Here is a 17,847-nt window from a genome sequence, read left to right as displayed (position 1 = left end):
AGGTTTTGCCATTCTGGCTACAGCACAGTGCTGCAGGACTGAGAACTACGAAAACCAACGACCACAAACACGAAGACGCAGCCCGAGGACTCCTGCACTGCCACACGCACGCGGCTATTGTTCACTCCGGCTCCGGGTAACGCTTCAGAACAGACAGCGGCACGCGGCGGCGCCTTCACAACACGGCAAGCGAGAACATACAAAATAACCTCATTTTAGATCTCTGTGCAATCATGTTCTCGATCACTGTTTTCATTTTGGAGCTTAGCAGATTTCCATTTCATTTGACTTGTAACTTGATAAAGTGAATCTGTGGAGAATAAACAACCTAGTGTATTAACCATAGATGACAGAGAAAAAGAAAAGGGACAGAGAGATTGATGGTCCCTTAAAAATCAATTTAAGAACATCAAAACCTCAGGAGCAAGGGACTGTCACAGCGGTATTATCTATTATAACTGTGCTTTGTTACTGTCTCAGCTTCACTCTTTGAAAACTTGGCTTTCTTTTCTGGATTTTTCAACCACGAAGTGGTGGCTGTGATCTCTCTGGAGCAGTTGAGACAGGGAGGAACATCAGAGTGACGCGAGAGAGCCTTTCGTAAAACGGGAATCCGCGTCTATCACATCGATTTTGACCAGGCAGTAAACTAACCTCAGAGTTTCTCAATTACTCATTTACCACAGATTAACCACCTATGACATCTTTAACTCCTTCGCAGTACAGTCAGAAATGCCAGCTACACAAGAGTGATGGCTTACATACTCCTCACTAGTAAAAAACAGTTCTTTGGGTCTCTCTGTTGTTGTTTTTAATGAAAGACAGGACGGGAGGGCTTCCAGGAAGAGAGAAAGACCTGCTTTCCCTACTGTCCCGCCACCCACACCGAAAGCCCTGGGCACTGCGTGTCACCACATGAGATGCTGAAAGGGAGACGAGAAGGCAGCCCCGTGGGCGCCCTGGGACTGGAGGGAGGACATGGTGGTGCGTTTTCTGGGTTTTCTTTCTGGCCACCCTGCAACGCCAACACTGAAAAAGAGTGCCGCGAAAAGCCTTTTCCTTCCAGTCAAAGGATCAAGAAAGGATAAGCCTATTAAGAAAGAAAATTTTGTGGCAAAAACCTTGAATAATGCAAACTGCCACAACTCACCCAATATGCAATAGAAAATGTAAATAGCCCTACAATTAGTGAAGACATTAAACTTGCAATTAATTTCCAGAAATCTCTAGGCCCCAAGGGTTTCACTGGAGATTTCTACTGAACATTTAAAGAAGAATTAACACCCATTCTACACAACCTCTTTCAGAGAATAAAGAGGGAGCACAAACCAGACAAGCACAGCACTAAAAAAGAAAACCACAAACCAGTATTCCTCACAAACGGGGATGCAAAAATCCTTTACAAATTATCAGCAAACAGAGTTCAGCGGCTGCATTTATTCCAGAGAGACGAGAGTGATTCAGTATTTGAAAACCAATTAATGTAATCCACATATTAACAGTATTTATTTATTTGAGAGAGAGAAAGATGTAAGAAACACTGATTGGTTGCCTCCTGTACATGCCTGACCAGGGCTCAAACCCACAACCTACGTATGTGCCCTGACCAGGAATCGAACCTGCAACCTGTTGGTGTACAGGACAATATTCCAACCTGCTGAGCCACCCCGGCCAGGGCTCAGATACTAACAGTTTAGGGAAGAAAACTCACCTGATCACATCAATTGATGCACAAAATACAAGTGACAAATTCAGAAACTATGTACGATGAAAGCTCTCAGAAAACTAAGAATGGAGGAAATCTATCCCAAACTTGATGAAAAATAAATGCTTCCCCCTAATACTAGAAACGGGCGAAGATGTCTGCTCTCACCATTTTTATTCAAACGCTGAAAGTGCTGGTCAATGCAATACGGCAAGGGAAGAAACTAGAAGGTGTACATACTGGGAAAGAACGAAACTGCTCCTATCGCCATGTAACACGATGGTCTATGTGGAAAAGCTCCAGGACGCCACAAAACAAATCCTCCCAGAAAACGTGTGAGTTCCGCAGAATCACACAAAATCGACCGCGTGGCAAATCATGTATCTCACAGGGACTAACGTCCAGAATGTAGGAGGAACTCCTAAAACTCAACAACAAAACACCAAATACGTTGATTAAAAACAGGCAAAAGACCGGAAGAAACTATATTCTCCAAAGATGTACAAACAGCCAATAAGCACATGAAAGGATGCTTAACATCACTGATCACCAGGGAAATGAAAACTAAAACCACAATGGGATACCACTTCACACCCATTACAATGGCTACTTTCAAAAAAATAAGTGTTGGCAAGGATGTGGGGAAACTGGAATCCTTGCCAACACGTGTTACTTCTTGTCTTCTTGGTAACAGCCGTTCTATGTGGGGTGATGCTCATAACTCACTGTGGCTTTGATACACACCCTGATGATTAATGATGCTGCGCACCTCTCAGGTACCTGTTAGCCATCTATGTTTTCTTCGGAAAAATACCCATTCAGATCTTCTACTCTTTCTAAACTGCATTGTTTGTTTTTTTTGCTACTGAGTTGTATGAGTCCTCTGTATGTTTTGGGAATTAACCCCATATCGGATACATGACTTGCAAGTATTTTCTCCCATCCAGTAGATTGTCTACCCTCCACTTCATTAAGGTACAGCTGATAAATAAAAATTCAAAATGTGTATACTTAAGGTATACAATATGATAATTTTGATACACATATACACTGTGGAATGATTACCACAATCAAGTTAATTAACACATCGATCAAAATGGCACTTTTTAATGAAAAAAAACCATTTATAAGGACAAAATTCTGGTTGTTCTTTACTATTTCATGTGTGGAAGCCTTCCCAACCTGACAGCAAACTGCTTCAGGAAGCCAATCTTTCACTGCTTTGGACTCCCAGGGCCCAGGCACCGCACTCTGACAGAGCAGAAGGCCAGCGTGGGGCGGGCATCCAGCGAGTGCCTGCGGTTCGCGGTGCTGACCTCGCTCTCAGACTCTCTGGAGACAAGCATTAGAAGGCATGTCTTCAGAGCTTTTACCAACTTTCTTGTTAATCAGTTCCAAATGTTTATTCCGCAGTGTCTGAATTCTCAATTCAAATCATTCCTGGATGATTCTCCTTCGTTTCTGAACGTGATACAAATGTTGAAATTAATCAGGTCATAAATAGCTTGAAGTTGTGCCACGTCGATCCATCTTCAGAACAGGGACGGTACCTAAAATCTTCATAACCTCTGGATAACTAACCACAGTGAGATGTAAGGAAATGATACTAATGCAAACCACCCACCATAACCCCCTAGGCTTATCTGGAATGAAAGGCTCTGTCTCACGCCTCCCATCCCAGACTAGTTTATGTCTGCTTCTCCAGGAAGGTCAAGAATTCCAGAATCAAAGACATTGTGTGGAGAATACCCACCCTCCAGATCTTTCGGTAACTGGCAAAGCTCAACCAATGATTTGTGTGAAGAGAAGAATCTGGGCCCAAACCCGACAGTGAATCACAGCCAATGCCAACTGCTTGAGCTGAATTTACAGAGAGTTCTCAGACAGCCATGAGCCACCAACTGCTTTGCTGCTGGTCACTGGTCCCCCACTCCATGTACATGACCACCAGAGCGCCTTGATTCTATCGTCTTTGCACACTCCTTCCACAGCGCAGACTCCCCTTCCAAGGTGATAAACAGAAGTACTGAATGAGCTTTGCCATGTCTCTCCTGCTGTGTTATTCTCTTGCTTAGAGGAAAAAATGTTTTCCTTTAACTTCGCACAGCCGTAAGAGGGTTTGACATTTTTGCTTTGATCTTTATTAGATGCCCCCATCCCCTTTTTGTACTCCAGTCCAGTGGAATGTTCCATGTAGTTCCAGAGCTTCTGCTGTGCTTTCATTAGTCCACACGGGCTCATGATGGAATCTGCTTGTGACCTGCTGACTCAGATCTCCCCAAATGACATAACGCTCTTGGTTTTTGCTTCCATTTCATTACACCACACTGAGAATGTCTACTTGGAAGCAGAATGTTTTAACAACGAAGAGGTACAGGGACGCTATAGTAACATTAAAGCCCGTTCTCACCATAAACAAGCAAGCTAACCAGGATCCACATCAGCTAAGACAGAATTTTACCACTGATACACTGAACCTCCGGAGAACAGCAGCAGTAGGAGAGACTGTGCTTTGTTCCTGGCCGTTCCTGGGACACTCTCCTGAGTTCCCGTCAGCACTGATTCTGACACAGAAATCAAGTCCTTCTCATGGCGCTCAGCAAACGATTTAGTCACAAGTCCCTCAATGAGACTTTCTAAACTCCAGTTTTTTAAAGTTCAAAATGAATCTTTAAGAACTCTTCCTATATCCCAAGTATTTCTTCATAATCTTGTTAACAGGGTAGGTCTGGCTAAATCTCTAGGGAGCGGGAAAGACCCCCAACCCAGAGGAACCCCAATCCTGCCAGAAAGGCTGCCTCCTCCCCACCCCTCAGGGGGAAGAGAAGGGGAAGAAAGAACCCTCAAGGTGGTAGGTTATAACAGCCGCCAGTGAAAAAGCCTGTTTCCCAGGGACGAAATGGAAGGGGCCACAGAAGAGGCTCCTGCCTCAGGCAACTGTGAAGAAAGCAATGCGGCTACGTAGGTTGAGAGGGTCACAAAACGTGGTAAGGTGACGCCCCACCCCATGCAAAGGGCTGTGCAGACTGACGCACCCGGTGGACGTTGGTTAGAAGTGGCCGACGCTGGTCATTCCCACAGCGCATGCAATTCTGGGGGAATAATTTAAAACGGAACACAGGCAGAGGCGTGCCCTCCGCTCTTCCTCCCTGCCCCGAACCTCTGATCTGGGTGGGGCACCAGAAGGGTCACAAGACTGGCAAACGCCAGGCCCACTCAGGGCTTTTTGCCTCACATGGTCGGGAGCCAACTTGCAGACGTGGAATGCCATGCTGGGACCCGTCTCTCTGGGCACCCACCCTTGAGACGCAGCTGCTCTGCACTGCACGGTTAAGGGCCGGGCTGGGCCCTTCTCACTGCACGTGTCCGGGACTGTGCCCCTCTGGCTCTTGTGCTGAGAGCAGCACTTGGGAGACATGGGCCAGGAAGGTGTGCCAGCCTGGGGGGCGACAGTCGCCTGGTGACTGTCTGCAGTAACCTGGTAGTATGTCCCCACCAGGGAGCGAGAGGAAGCTGGGCAAGACGACGGTGACTCTGGAACCCACAAGGGTGCAGCCCAGGGAGAGAAAGCCTGAGAGCTGGAGAGAGACAGACCCGTTGGTATAGCTGCCCTGGGCTCCAAAAGAACAGATAAGGAATGATGGGGAACTTCTGATTTCTGTCTTTCCAGGAACGAGGGAATTCTATGTTTTGCAGAAGAGGTTGCCTTGGAGCGGGGATGCTCCCAGCCCCTTCAAATTGGGTACCCTTTTAATAAAAACCTTCTTCCTTCCCCAAATGTTCGTGTGACACTTTCGCTGCGGCAGGCGGCAGGACCCCAGGCCGCCCAGTCACAACCTTGAACCTGTTACAGGTTTTCTAGGGCAACCACCCGGGAGGGAGTACAGAATCGGAGCCCTTTTCAGAGCAGTGCTGCTCAGTGCTTTTAGTCCAAACCTGTTTGTGACACTTAAAACCTCAACTATTCCTTTAATGTATTTAAAAAACAAACTAAGTATTACAGTGAGGGGGGGCAGGGAGAGCTCTTTACAAAGATACCGTAACTTAGACTTCAAGGTGAAATCAGAACTCAGTTCCTGATACTACTTCCGACTTCAGACTCAGTCTCCTGCATCAAACTTCTCTGCTACTGGCCAGTCAAAGAAATTATCTCTGCAACTTGACGTTGAGAGTTAAAACAAATTAAAAGACAAAAGACAAATTGAATTTAAATTTTCCCCAGCATACTCAAGTAATGTCTGTTTAGAGTATAATATTTTTAATAAGCAGATCTGACCGCGCCGTATAAAATCGATGGGCGCCGCATGCCAGTCTGGAGTTTGTCTAAGGAGAGGAGCCTACAGGGTCGCATCTCACTCAACAGTCGGACACACCTGGAGAACACAGACACCTGGCAGACAAAGACAGTTACATTACAAACAAAACAAAAGCAAAGAGTTGTTCTTAAATTCAGACACATGACTGTGGAGTTCTCCAGACTGCGCGCGATGATGATAATACTGTATGATACCATATAATTTAATTTTGTTTAGTTGTGGACAGTTTTCAGTTAAGTATCGAGTTGGGAACATAATCTTTGGGATACTTGATCAATACAACTACAAAATTAGACCCCAGTAAAATATAAGAGTATTAAAATCTTGACCAAGATTGACAGCAGACCCCTTTATAAAAAGAACATAAAAACCTAAACTACAGTCCTAAGTTTAGAGCTAATGTAGCAGAGGAGAGAAAATCAATGTCACCTCACCAACTGAAAAGTGCCATTTCTTACCCAAAGCCCATATATGTGAATATATATAAGAATAAAACACAAAATAAAAGCCATATGCAGAGTTGATATCTCAGTATCACTGGAGTTAAGAAACAGAGAAGAGGCCCGTTAGCAACAGACAAGGAAAGCTCCGAAAGGTACAATCACCATTAAACACAGATGGGTTTAGACTCAACAGTAAGTCCTCACTTAAGGTCACTGACAGATTCTTGGAACTGCAACTTTAAGCCAAACGACCTATAACAAACCAATTTCAGCATAGGCTAATTTCAGTGATCTTAAGAATATGACAATGCAGAACTCCATCAACTTCAAAGATCTTTAGAGTTACATAAGAGTCAATGACATATCTTAAGACCTAAATGTAAAGCAAATGCCAGTCAAGATAAAACCTTTTGGGCTTAAGGATGCAAGCTTCAGTGAGCAGACCCAGTGACCAGGTAAGAAAACGCTAGGTCGTGGGCTGTGTGACCACCTCTTTGAGGTATGGACAAGGCACTGTAAGTCGGCTTCAGTGTGTCTTTCAACCTGGAAAAGCTCTGAGTTTGGAAGGAAAGTATCTGATACACGTGATATACATACCACAGTCTCGATAGCGGGGCCAGGGAGCCTGAGTGTATTTGCTCCTCTGCATTAGTGGTGCCTGGCAAACTGGGTCCCCTGGAAAACAGGTCGCTCTCATGAGTTCACCTGTGGTCTTAACACTGTTGAGTCTTCAGTTCATGACCACGGTACATCTCTCGGTCGTCTAGGTCTCTGAACAAGGCTCTGCGGTTTCCAGGCGAGTGAACTTGATAATATAATTCTAAGTACTGTGTGCTCTTTTGTGCTATTGTAAGTGGGTTTGTTTTCATTCATTTTCCAACTGTTTGCAGCTAGTATATAAAAAGACAATGGATTCTTGCACATTAACCTTGCATCCTGTGACCTTGCTCAAGTTCACTTACTAGTTGCAGTAGTTGTTTAATAGACTTCTGGACATTTTCTATGTAAACAATAACTTTGTTGCCAGTGATAAATGCATAACTGAATAATTCACTTCGACTTGTAATTTCACAATCAGTATAAATTTAGGTTCATTACATCTATAAATTTATTTGATTTGTAAGAGTACTTTTTTAGACAACTGAATTAAGAGAGAAACTGAGTATATTACATTTATTAAAAAGTTTTAAAATGTTCAAAGAAATTTAATTAGTGCTTTGTAAATAATATGTTATTCAAAAGCCCCTTGAAAATTATTGCAAAACTTTGAAAATGAGATTTTTAGTTTGAATTTAAGTATTTAAAGAAGGAACAGATGTTACTTTAATAGACTGTTACTTCGATGAACTGAATAACAATTTCTGAAACTGAACCCTGGAACTGCTTTTCCTGCAAACGAAAACCACGCTCTTGAGCACCAAAAACTTAGCATTCAATAGTTAATACCTACATGCCCTCAAATTTGAAAGGCTAATATGAATCTTTAAGGGTGGAGATAAACCAGTGCGTTTAAATACAGCAGGCTGTGATCCCTTAGTGGGTTGTAACATCAGCCTAGTGGGTCAGGGCGTTTTCTTTCTGAGTGACCAGAAGAGAAGGCGGAGTGCACACCTCTCAAGAGGACAGACCGAATTTCACGGGATCGCTTCTCCCCAGAAGCATTCCCTGTCCCCTCACACCCCATTCTTATCTGGGTTTAGGACTCTGCTAGGTGGACTTAACTGCATCTTCTCTCTCCCCACTAAGCTACTTATTGCACTCGACTAAAATTACCTGGTAATTGTCTGTGTCCTCCGCTAAGCTCCCTGAGGGATGGGATGAGTAATTTGCTCCCCCATCTTACGGCATAATGCCTGGCTTAATAAATACTTGCTGGGTGAGTGACTGTATGAATTCGCCAAATTTATGTTTTTAATTCTTGGTTGCTCCTCTGACTATATCAAATGAGCTAGCTTGAGTCCACTACTTTTTCATGTCTGGAGTCCTTACTCTCCCTGCCCCAGTGCAAGGGACACGGTCAGCTGACGCCACCTCATTTCGTTCCTTCTCTACATTAGATGCCTCATCCCCTTGGCTTCACTGCCGGCTCGTTGTGACCCAACCACGGTGCAAGGTCCTGTGAAGGACAGATGGACAAGGTGCAGCAGCCGCTGCGCCTGGAGGAGGCTGCTCTGCATTTGCACGCAAACAAATTCAAAGTGCAGAGGCCTTAACACCCAATGAGACACGCATCAGCTAGTGGAAAATGGAAACCAGCAGACACGTACTTCTTCCTCTGTCCCTAAGGCAGCCACTTCTGAGTAACAGGTTCCAAAGTTTCGAACCAGGCCTGAACTCCAGCCCGTGAAGTGGTGGAACGCCACAAGAGCACACATCCTTACACCGTCTTCTCCTCCTTCACTCGCCCCAGCCTCCGCCCCCCACTCCCGTTCCCCGGGACCTTTTCCAAGTACACTGCCTGAATGAATGCACACGCATACTCTGGGACCTGCTTCTGGAAAGAAACCAGGCTAAGACAGTCTCTTGGCATGACGACTGCTCAGATTTTCACTTGTTTTCTTATTTTGATAAGGGTGAGGAAAGCAGGTAACTAATTCTTTCCCCATTGTCAGCATGTCCTTCCTGTTTTCAGACAAATTTCATGTTCTTATCAGGGAAGATGCCACAGGAGCACGAACAAGCCAAGTCTTCCCTAAATGATGTCTACTGCAAATGAATGGCAGCTAGGAAAATACATTTCTTACCGGAACAGGAATTCTACCCCAGTTTCCACGTTGATATTAAAAACAGTTTGCTAACATCACATAGAAGAACACTCACAAAATAAACCGACCTTCTATACCTTCAGATTATATAACATGCTTATTTTTCTGCAGAGACCGAATATTAACATCCACAAAAGAAAACCTAAACAGCTCAATAATACCTTGCAGAGAAATGCAGGCTCCATCCTTGTTGGGATGTGGGTGTGACTGGCTTAAGAGACCTTAGGATTGGTGTCTCTCTGGGTTGGTTACTCAATGGTTGGGAGGCACTGTATTGAATTTCAAACATGAGTTCCAAAATATAGGAGTAAGTCCAGGGATTACTCCTTTTCTGAGTCTGAGCTTCCTGCACGGTGAAATGGGCACAACACTATCTCTCCCAAGTAACTACTAAAGTTAAATAATACAGTAACTGGTACATAACCACTCTGGATGTTCTGGTAATGAACGGCGGCTGTTATCGGTCTGAGATACTAAGGCAAGCAGCCTCAGCCCTGAGGCTGGGTGAGGTCTTCCTGCAGTTCCAAAGACAGTATTCCATGCAGGACTCTGGGGTGACCAAAATAAATAAGACCAACAAGGAGAGGTGTCCCACTGCTGCAAAGCCCGGCAGGGACAGCAGCCAGAGAGAACCTGCATCAGTCACTGGAGCCCGGCGGGACCCGCCTGCCACCCTCCCTCCCACCCAGCGAGCCACCAGCAGCGTGGGCGGCCCACGTAAAGCACAGCGCTGGCTGTCTGGCCGGGAGTCACAGTCGAGGCCACTCCACAGCCTGTGCTGAGTGCTGCCTCAGGAGGCAAGGCCTCCTTCTGCAGCCAAGCTCTTCTCCCTTTGCAGGAGCTGAAGGGGGTTCCCAGCACCCAGGTCTTCAAGAGCAAGGAGGTGGTGTCGGCTGCGGATTGAAACCACAGTGACGAGGGAAATGCCACTCCTGGGTGTCACAGTGCTGAACCTGTCTCACCAAAGGCATGTCGCATCTTCCCCAGTGAGAAATGGGAAGACTGGGAATGGAAAAACACTTTTGTTGTTGTTTTTAAATGAAGGCAACCAAAATCCTATGTGGCGGGGTCTTGGGGGCATTGTACTATCAATTTTTTAATTTTTGTTTTTCCTTTTAAATATGTTTCTCAATTAAGCATGATTCATGTTCTATTGCTATACAGCCACAAGTTAAACCAACAATGTTTACTGATAATTTGCATGTTCAATCAATTACAGACTGTTTTAGGGCTAATGACAAGCTTGCTGACATCCCGGGATACCACCTTTGCCCTTTATTTATTTATTTACTCTTTAATCATTCTATCCATTGACATAAATCACTGAATTTATTGACCAGGCAAAGTTTTTAAATTCTCTACTTTTAATGCTGCCTTCCAACATCAGAGAAAGTTTTCAAATTTTTAAAATTTGTTTAAAACCAGAATGCATAGGGATCATCAACGCTTAATGAATTTTAATGCTTTTTGAGATAGCAAAAGATTTTTACTTGCATTACAACAAAATATCCTTGTACAGTAGTTATGTGTCTCGAAAAATGTTTAAGTACCTAGATCAGAGTATTAAAAGAACTCATCATCATCAATCGATGATAATACTCTTATTTTTATATAAGCACCTGAAATCAATGCCTCCCAACTGATACACAAGCACAAGCTCCATCTATGATATATTTGGTGCTTGGAATTAAGATGCCAAAAAGCTCCTTAACACACAAACTAGTCTCTTCAGCACCTACAGCTCTGCCAGACCAGGTGCACAGACCCAACCCCGTTTTCACACCTTCACATCTCGGAGACCCAGATCATCTTCCGAGGCAGAGGCGCAGCCTGACTGGCGACACGTTTTTCTTTCTTAGTGCTACAGAAAATACAGGACTTAAAACCGACAACGTATCATGTTCAACAAAATATTATACTTCAGCCAGCAGCCAGCACTTAAACAGCGGGTAGGGGCTTTACTTTGATTCTTTAACTGACACTTTGGGCAACCCTCTCACCATATGTAAAAATAGCAGTGTTTATGAAAACAAAGTAGCACTGCCAGACGCCATGCGTGAGCCTGAGGCAGGACCGGCACTCAGAGACTTGTTCTGTAGCCTCAGGGTACTTCTGGGTCTGCAGAGTGAATTTTATTACCTATTATTGCAGCACTAATTGAATTTAAAACTGAATGATTGTAGAAGGAACTGTTTATTTAAAAATTTTTACCTACTCCATAAAAAAGCGAAAGAGTTTGGAGAAATGTCTCTTTAACTGCTAAATAAAAATCTCCAGTCCGCTTTTCAAACGCTGTAAGAGGCAGTTCGGTCTGCCTCCGGCCAGGGCTCTAACGCTCTCCCGTCGCTGGCTCGCTGCTCACGCCTGGCTTACTGGGCAAAGACGGGCAACTAAAAATTTCTGAAACTGAATTTTAAAAACGTCTCTGCAAGACTAGCTTTAAAACATTCTTTAAAAATAAGAATAGTCATTGATAACCGTTAAAGTTTGCCTTAATAATTTTTAGTTTCACATTTTTAATAGAAAATGCAAATAACAAAATGTTATAAGACTTCAGTCTTATGCACAAACATTGTAGGGAAGACTTAGTGTCCTCGTTAAACACCACGCAAACTAGGGAGATGTAGTTTCCCCTTTTTAAGCACAAGTCGTATTAGTGTTGCACTAACACCTGAATAAGAAAGACTGTATCTGAAAAGGAGCTAAGTGGGGAAAGACAGTAATAATACTATAAAGCGGTATTTCTAAGTAGATAGGAAATAAACTGAGCCATTAGGAGACTGTAACTTTCTACATTTCCCGTATCAAAACATTTATCTTACTCGCCGACTACATGAGCCAAATCTCCAACAACTTTCTCGTTCTGGTGCCTGCTGCCTTTATGACATGCAGTAGCCTACAAACGGTTCTATCTCCGCTGGCTACTGGAAGCAAAAATCCATGTTTATTAAATATTCAGCAATCAAAATCATTTATTTTACAGCCTCAAGTGGTAGGTCAACCTCCAAGCTAGATTGAAAAAAATTTTACCCAAACTGCAGCGCATTTTCAGGGGCTCTAGGAAGTTCTGGTACATTTCCTTTCCCATCTCCCAGTGATTAATACGACATTTTGGCTGAGGTACACCCTCTTGAGGGAGCGTAAACACAACATAATTCCAGGCTTGGAAAATCCAGATAAGCAGATACAGGACAGAGCTCTCATGCACCGAGTTACTTCCCACAAAGGCGCGGGCAGAGTGGGACCTGCCGCTTCCACGGCACATGCAACCGAAACCGCCGAAGGATGGAGAAAATACCAGGGAGCCGCGACTGGAGGGAAAAATGGAGTAAAGAGAGAAGAAAAGAGACACATGAGACAAGATAACACAAATGGGGTCCCAGGAGCTTCACGGGATCGAACTAGGAAAAAGCTGTTTATGTCACTTTAGATTTTCGGCACCTACTGTGCCCTAGAAATTCTCTAACCTGGCTGAATGCACGGAGCACTAAGCAAGAATTAGGTACTGTTATTTCTGTGATAAATTTAAATTCAATGTCCTTACTAGTAATTTTCAACTTAGTTACATTAGAGACAAATTAGAAAATTTCTTGCACACATTTCAAAGTATAAAAAAAGTGAAATCTAGACTAATCTGTGGTCAAATGTATATATATTAAAGATTACTCTAATTAGCTCCTTTGTCATAAATACTAACAATAAGTACTCACAGAGCAATATTTGAGTTAAAATGATCTTAAATCTCCGATTAAAAACAAGTATTAGCTGTCATTTTTGCAATAAATAATTACTGAGGAATGGTGACGAAACACTCGATTATGTTCTAAGGATAAACTGAGGTAACACAGGGAAAATGTGAAATGGTGCTTGGGAAACAGCAAATGCTCAATTAAGTTTTAATTTTTTGTCAATCTGGGACCAAGAGATTTTACTATCAACAATAAACACAGTATGTGTCCAACGTTAAGAGTCAAACCAAATCACAGTTTATCGTGGTTCCAAAACCAACTCCAAACATCCGGTTTCCTCTTTCAATGACAATTGTAAAATACACGAGCCACCGCCCGACATATAAGTTGGACCGCTAGTCTGCTGAATGACTGAATTCATGACCAAAATTTTTTACCTTATTAAAAGTAAGAAGCAACACAAAGTATTAAAAGTACAAACAACAAAAGCACAAAGCATGACTCCTGTGTTGGTTTTTTTAAAAGATTTTATTTATTTATTTTTAGAGAGGGGGAAGGGAGGGAGAAAGAGAGGGAGAGAAACATCAATGTGTGGTTGCCCCTCATGCGACCCCTACTGGGACCTGGCCTGCAACCCAGGCACATGTCCTGACTGGGAACTGAACCGGCAAGCTTTTGCTTCACAGTCTAGTGCTCAGTCCACTGAGCCACACCAGCCAGGGCCTGTGTCATTTCTTTAAAAAAGTATACAGAGCCCTGGCCAGGTGGCTCAGTTGGTTGTAGTGTCATCCTGTACACCAAAAGGTTGCAGTTCGACTCCCAGTCAGGGCACATACTTAGGTTGCAGGTTCAATCCCTGGTCAGGGCACCTAAGGTATGAAACTGATCGATGTTTCTCTCTCTCTCTCTCCCTACCTTCCTCTCTCTCTAAAATCAATATAAATATCCTCAAGTGGGGATTAAAAATATTACACAGTTATATGCACAGGAAAAAATTATCAGAGGGAGAGCATAAAAATATTAACAGTGATCGCTTTTATGTGAAGAGACTATGGGTCATTTAAATCTCCTTAGTAGTGGTTTTATGTATTTGGACAAATTTTCTACTAGTTTTCCCAGTAAATACTTTTTAAATAATTTTTTTAAAAAGGTAAGATGTAACTGTGATGCAAAAATTTTAAAGTCTATCCATATTCAACTATTAATTTAAAAGCAGTCTAAAAGACTTTTATTAAAAATCATTGAGAAGCTTTTGAAATCCTTTCTTCAGAGTAAGCAGAGGTCTTGAATTGAAAAGCAAAAGGCCTATTTATGAATAAAATGACTTCTTTAGACTTTTCCAAGTTACTTCAGTTTGTCAGCCCCTCCCTGTAGTACTTCAAAGCAGTAATACAATAGGTTTTGATTGTTACCCAGACTTCCTAGTTGAGAAATAACCACAGAATCCAAACCTGCAAAATGTGTGTGCGGAGGGAAGGGAAGAACAGGACTTCCAGAGGCTCAGGGCAATGTTGGGGCGGGGAGGGAAAGCCACTGTTCTTACAAGTGGCCACGGAGGCACTTTATCACCAAACCCCGTGTGACACGACACCTATGGCAACCGGCTGTGCCTTGTGTGCAGTAAGTTAACTACGAAGACTGAGTGGAAAAGCACCACGCTGACTGACGACGTTGCCCACAGTAAGCTCTGTATTTTGGTGGAGTCAGAGTGTGGTCAAGTAAAAGTAAAACCTGTCCCAGAGAAGCGGGCCGTTGCTCACTCATTGCCATTTAAATCTCAGATGACCATGTTTCACAGCATGCTCAGTACATTCCAGCGTGGAACTGCACTTTAATTTCCTAAAACCACAGGACACAAGTCTGATTTCAAACAGTGCCTGGACTGTGATATTCGATACTGATAAAACTGTATGGTGTGCTCTTGAAAGTTCCAAAGACTCAGCATACAGAAAAGGATCCTCATTTTCTTCTGTTAAAAATGAGACAACAGGCCACAAATGGAGTCAGTTGTGCTAAGCCCCACATCAGCAAACGGAGACTTAACACCAAACTTAATTAGTTTCAGCTTCCCCAGAACAAAATCTTAAACCAGTCAGTCTGGAATTACCTGGTCAGCACTACCAAGGTAAACGGCCTGATGTCCCCTAAGGTAAGTGGCCTTGCCACAAACTGTCAGCTCTGGGCTAACTCCCTGCCCCGCCCTCCTCTGCCTATGAAAGTCTCCCACCTAGTAGCAGCACTGGGAGCTCCTCCCCACCTGCTACAAGGAAGGCTGCCTGATTCACTAATAGCAGAATAAAGTCAGTAAGAGCTTTAAAATTTACAACTGAATTTATTTAATACTTTGAAGCACTATTTTCAAAGAAATTTACTCCTGATTTTTGTAAATGAATTCTAAACAATGAATAGTAAGAGCTAAAGCTAATGCCATGGAAATGCAACTCAGTAGGTTACAGGAAAGAGCAAACTTATTGGGGATAGTATATAGTTGACAAAAACCGGTCAATATGAGACTTAATTTTCTTTGCCATGAAATGCTCATTAGTGCATACTTTGGAAAATGAATTAAAAACCTGTTGACATGAATGAATCTTTCCTTGAATGTCCTTTCAGTGCATGGAAATTACTCAGACACCTTTTCAACTTTATAAAACAGGGAGCCTGTGATTGCTTTAATCTCCAAGTACTACACTGAGAAGAAAAGCAACTGTTAGAACAGATCAAGGAGGAGAAATAAGAGGTGAAATTGTGTCTTAAGTTTGGGAGTCAATGCAATTTAAGATCCTATTATTTATTCAGTTAGAAGGAACTTACAAAGATAATTTTTTATATGTGAACATGAAATAATACAGTAAGATGTTCGGCAATTTTCTCCATAAGGGACTGGCTCTGACTTGACCTTGAGAAAAGCTGAAAGGAAATAAATTTCTTTTTGGGAGGAGAGAATAGGTAAGTATATGTTTTCCTCTAAAATACCTTTGCCTTTGGCTTTGCCTCCAAATGTACCTATTTGTTTGATCAGAGGCTAACATCACTTAGAACAAAGTGATGAGATTCTAATCAGTAACTGAAGGTGCAGGAACTATAAAGTCCTGGTGGAACAAAACACCTGGAAAGCCTGGGCTAACCCCGGGCGCCCGGCCTCTGGGTCGGGTGGGTCCCTGTGGCCGCTGTCCATCAGAGTCTAAAGTGTCATCATGCATAAGAAGTGCACACACTCATTTCATAACAGCTGAAGATAACAAAATACAATGGTACATGAACCAATTTTTTATAAGAAAAAAACCTAATTTGTGAAAAAAAAAAAAAACATATATCTTAGAAGAGAAGAAATTACTGTTTTTGCCCCCTTTGTTGTCTTCTTTGAATTTTCCATTTATTCCCTCCCCGTCTCCTGGCCTTCCCAGCTCCTTCCTTCTCTTTCCCCAAACTTATTTGACCGTGGGGGGCCAGCAGAACAAGGTCTGCTTTTTTGACCAGTGCACATCAGGCACCTGGTGGGTGGTGAGGACTCAAACGTCAATGAGGCGCACTGGGACAGCCAGAAGGTCACTCTGGGGAGGACACACTGGCCACCCTGAGCCGGCACAGGAGCCTGGAGGGCGGCAGGGCAGAGCCTGGTTAGCAAAGCCGCAGTGCACTGGGGGGGTGAGGAGGACTGCTGCACACCAGGAGAGGAATCAGATACCGGGAGGGGCCCAGACCTGCACACTTGTTCAGAGAGAGGGGTTGGCGCCCCAAAGACAAACGCCAAGGAGAGCCTGTGGCACATGTGGGAAGCAGCACCCTAATGTGCCTAACAACCGCCAACACAACAATAACAGGGGGCTACTGTCAGCATGTTCATCTTAATTTACTCCGCACTCCAGCTCAGTACAGTAGGTGCCACCATTATCTCAATTTTGAAGGCCAGGAGTCTGAGGCTCAGCCCGCGATGTGGAGCCAGGAGCTGCCTGCAGGAAGTCTGACTCCAGGACTGTGCTGGCAGTGTCTGGACACTCCGCCAGCGCAGAGCATCCCGAGGGGGATGAGGAGAGGGGAGGCGTCTGGGACTGTTTTGGGCAGGAGGTGGAAGAAGGGACAGAAAAGGAAAGCACTAGAGATCCAAGAAGAGAGTCAAGAAAGTATCGTATTTTTCAGACTACAAGACGCACCCGACCATAAGACATGCCTAGGTTTTAGAGGAGGAAAATAGGGGGAAAAAACCCCGCTCCACTGTTGCCCCCCACAGTGAGCCAGGTCAGCCACATTCAGACTATAAGACGCACCCCCATTTCCTCCCAAATGGGGGTGTGGGGTGGGGAGTGCATCTTATAGTCTGAAAAATACGGTATTATCACAAAACCCAAACCCATCATAGCCTGTTGCCCAGCTCCGCCCCCTCTGAAACCATTCCATAACTTTATTCAGTCCAACTGTTCAGTACTTCTATCTTATTGCCTAAATAATCTAGTGAACGATATGTATGCACTGGGATAGTTGTGAAAGTAGGAGATAACGAAGTCAGCCCTCAAAATACGATGCAGAAACTAATGTAACGAGTGAGCTTGGTGTGTTAAGCAGCGCAAGCACATGAGGTTTCTGCACTTATCTGCAAAACTGTGAGTGTTGTCTGTGTGCACCTGGTCCCTCTATCTCTCACACACACACACACACACACACACGCGTGCGTACAGAAAGCTACCTAGACCCTGTGATAAAGAGCCACAGCCACAGCCACATGAATTCTGAGACAAAGCCAGCGATGTCCAGTCCAGCTCCAGTCCAGCTCTGTTCCGAACGTACCTGCTTTGGGGTCCCGGTTCAAACGGCAGTACTTGGAGTTCTCAAGTGCAGGCAGGCACTGCTCGATGGGTACCCAAACGTATGTCTCAGGACACAACAAATCAGACGGTCTGTAATGACCCTAGAGAGACGGGAGGGAAAAAG

General features: G+C 43.8%; 1 protein-coding gene across 7 annotated transcripts in view; it reads right to left on the bottom strand.

Moving 5' to 3' along the window:
* The window catches only part of ATE1 (arginyltransferase 1), a 125,509-nt gene that overhangs the window by 23,499 nt on the left and 84,163 nt on the right, over window positions 1-17,847 (bottom strand). For 4 of the 7 annotated variants that reach the window (XM_053923381.2, XM_053923377.2, XM_053923376.2 and 1 more), the window contains 2 exons: window positions 17,704-17,824; window positions 7,062-7,139 (listed from right to left, as the gene is read on the bottom strand). In XM_053923381.2, coding sequence (XP_053779356.1) covers window positions 7,062-7,139; window positions 17,704-17,824 — 199 coding nt within the window. The remainder of the gene's footprint in view (window positions 1-7,061; window positions 7,140-17,703; window positions 17,825-17,847) is intronic. The other 3 variants (XM_024555524.4, XM_053923379.2, XM_053923378.2) reach the window with 1 other exon arrangement.

The sequence above is a fragment of the Desmodus rotundus genome, chromosome 4 (assembly GCF_022682495.2).
Source record: "Desmodus rotundus isolate HL8 chromosome 4, HLdesRot8A.1, whole genome shotgun sequence".
NCBI classification, from domain to species: Eukaryota; Metazoa; Chordata; class Mammalia; order Chiroptera; family Phyllostomidae; genus Desmodus; species Desmodus rotundus.
This window is presented reverse-complemented; position numbering and strand designations above follow the sequence as displayed.